Genomic DNA, 2289 nt, shown 5'->3' with positions numbered 1-2289 from the left:
CTCTCTCTCTCTCTCTCTCTCTCTCTCTCTCTCTCTCTCTCTCTCTCTCTCTTTCATGTAATTCTCTTAAATGACGTCATGAAATTACAATGAATCATATAACAAACAACTCTATCTCGGTATGAGCAGTTGTGTGCGAGAATTTCAAGCGAGCAGATCGCTTTGACTTGATAAAACAATCACGTTCAACATATTGCATTGGATTATAACCTGAGGGTGCCTCACACAATTGCAAACAGTGATATTGACACAAACTTTCACGACATTGGCGTTCAACTTTATCTCGAACAAAAGGAGTAATCGCATTCCGATTAAACATTTATCATGGAGTACTGGACAATAATCTTATCAATAGTAGCCGTCATACTTGCTATTTATTATTACTCATCCTGCAAAGATTCGAATGTGTTTCAGAAGCACGGAATTCCACATGTTAAAGAATATTTCTTGTTAGAAAGGATTTGGAAACTTTTTGTTCGACCAAAAAGTTTTGCCGATATGATTAAAGAAATATACAATGTGCATTCCAATGCTAAGTATATTGGTGCTTTTGATTTCACGAGATTGATCGTAATAATTCGTGATCCTAAACTGATTAAATTTGTCACTATCAAACATTTCGACGCATTTCCAGATCATCTTTTCTTTGGCAATGAAACTCAAGATCCACTTTTTGGAACAAATTTACTTGCTCTTCGCGGTGACAAATGGCGCGACATTAGAACGCTTTTGAGTCCTGCTTTTACAGCCAGTAAAATGAGGACAATGTTTCAATTAATATCTGAATGCGCTGTGAACTTTTCGGAATATTTATTGAATGTACCATCAGACAAACACGTTATGGAAATGAAAGATATATTCACAAGATTCTCTAACGACGTGATCGCTTCATGCGCTTTTGGTATTGATGTGGATTCGATGAGAAACCCAGAAAATGAATTTTACATGTTCGGCAAAAAAGCGACAAATTTTGGCATGTTTGCACTTATAAAAATTTTGATGTATCAACATATGCCGTCGCTTATACGTCTATTAAATATTAAGTTAATAGATGATCGTACTAATGCATTCTTTGTAAATCTGGTAGCTGATACTATAAAAATCAGAGAAGAGAAAGGTATTACTCGTCCAGACGTAATTCAATTGTTGATGGATAGCAGAAGTAAAAGAGAACCTGGAAAAGAACTGACCATTTTGAATATAACGTCACAGGCATTCATTTTTTTTATTGCTGGCTTCGACAGCAGCTCGACACTGATGAGTTTCGTGGCACACGAAATTGCCATCAATTCAGATATTCAAAAGAAACTGCAAAATGAGATCGACAAAATTTTGGAAGATACGAATGGTAAACCATCTTATGAGGCGATCAACGGAATGAAATATCTAAATGCCGTTATTAATGAGGCTCTCAGAAAGTATCCGGTACAACCAATGACGGACAGAATATGCGTGAAAGATTTCGAGTTGCCTTCTACACTATCAAATGTAAAGCCATATCTTGTAAAGGAAGGAACGACACTCTTTATCCCAATTTATGCGCTTCAACACGATCCGAAATATTTTCCGGAACCGGATAAATTCAAACCTGAGAGATTCTTCGATGAAGGAAATCAGTGCAATTTTAACGCTTATTATCCATTTGGATTAGGTCCGAGAATGTGCATCGGCAATAGATTCGCATTACTCGAAACAAGGACTATGTTATTTCATCTTCTGGCTCGTTGTCAGTTAAAGCCATGCGAAAAAACTTCGACATCTGTAAAATTTCAGAAAGGCGGATTTTCAATGCGAATGGAAGGCGGTTTCTGGTTAAGCATTGTACCTAGAGAAAACGTGCATCCTACGGTTATGGAAACAAACCAGTCGTGTCAGTTTTCAAAATAATCCTCAAATGTAAGGTTGTCGAACAATAGAAGCATTCAAAACATACAAGTTACAAATATATATGATGTCCTTGGAAATAAAAATATCATATATTAGAGATATAAAGGTTTAAAACTGACACGACTACGAATTACGATTAAATGATTGCTTGCGATTATCGTGACTCATGGACAGGCAGTCCATGGCGTTTAATAATAATCTATATTGGCTAGTTTTATATCTCAAAAACCACTGCTCAGAACAAAAATGACAATTCTTTTAAATTCTTCTTCAAGAACTTTCTTGTTGTAGTATTTTGATTCGCAAATTTCAAGATAGAAAAAAATCACAAACATATTTTACGTTATATTTTTACTGCCATATAGATATTATGCTACATTATTATAACATTATTATAACATA

At 35.2% G+C, this 2289-nt stretch overlaps 1 protein-coding gene across 1 annotated transcript; it reads left to right on the top strand.

Annotated features, from left to right (window-relative positions):
- Positions 1-324: 324 nt before the first annotated feature.
- On the top strand, positions 325-1887 carry LOC105623685 (cytochrome P450 9e2-like). The gene has a single exon (XM_012205070.1). The coding sequence runs from the start codon at positions 325-327 to the stop codon at positions 1885-1887; it is 1563 nt and encodes a 520-aa protein (XP_012060460.1).
- The last annotated feature ends 402 nt before the right edge of the window (positions 1888-2289 follow it).

Source organism: Atta cephalotes (assembly GCF_000143395.1).
Source record: "Atta cephalotes unplaced genomic scaffold scaffold00002, whole genome shotgun sequence".
Classification (NCBI taxonomy): Eukaryota; Metazoa; Arthropoda; class Insecta; order Hymenoptera; family Formicidae; genus Atta; species Atta cephalotes.
This window is presented reverse-complemented; position numbering and strand designations above follow the sequence as displayed.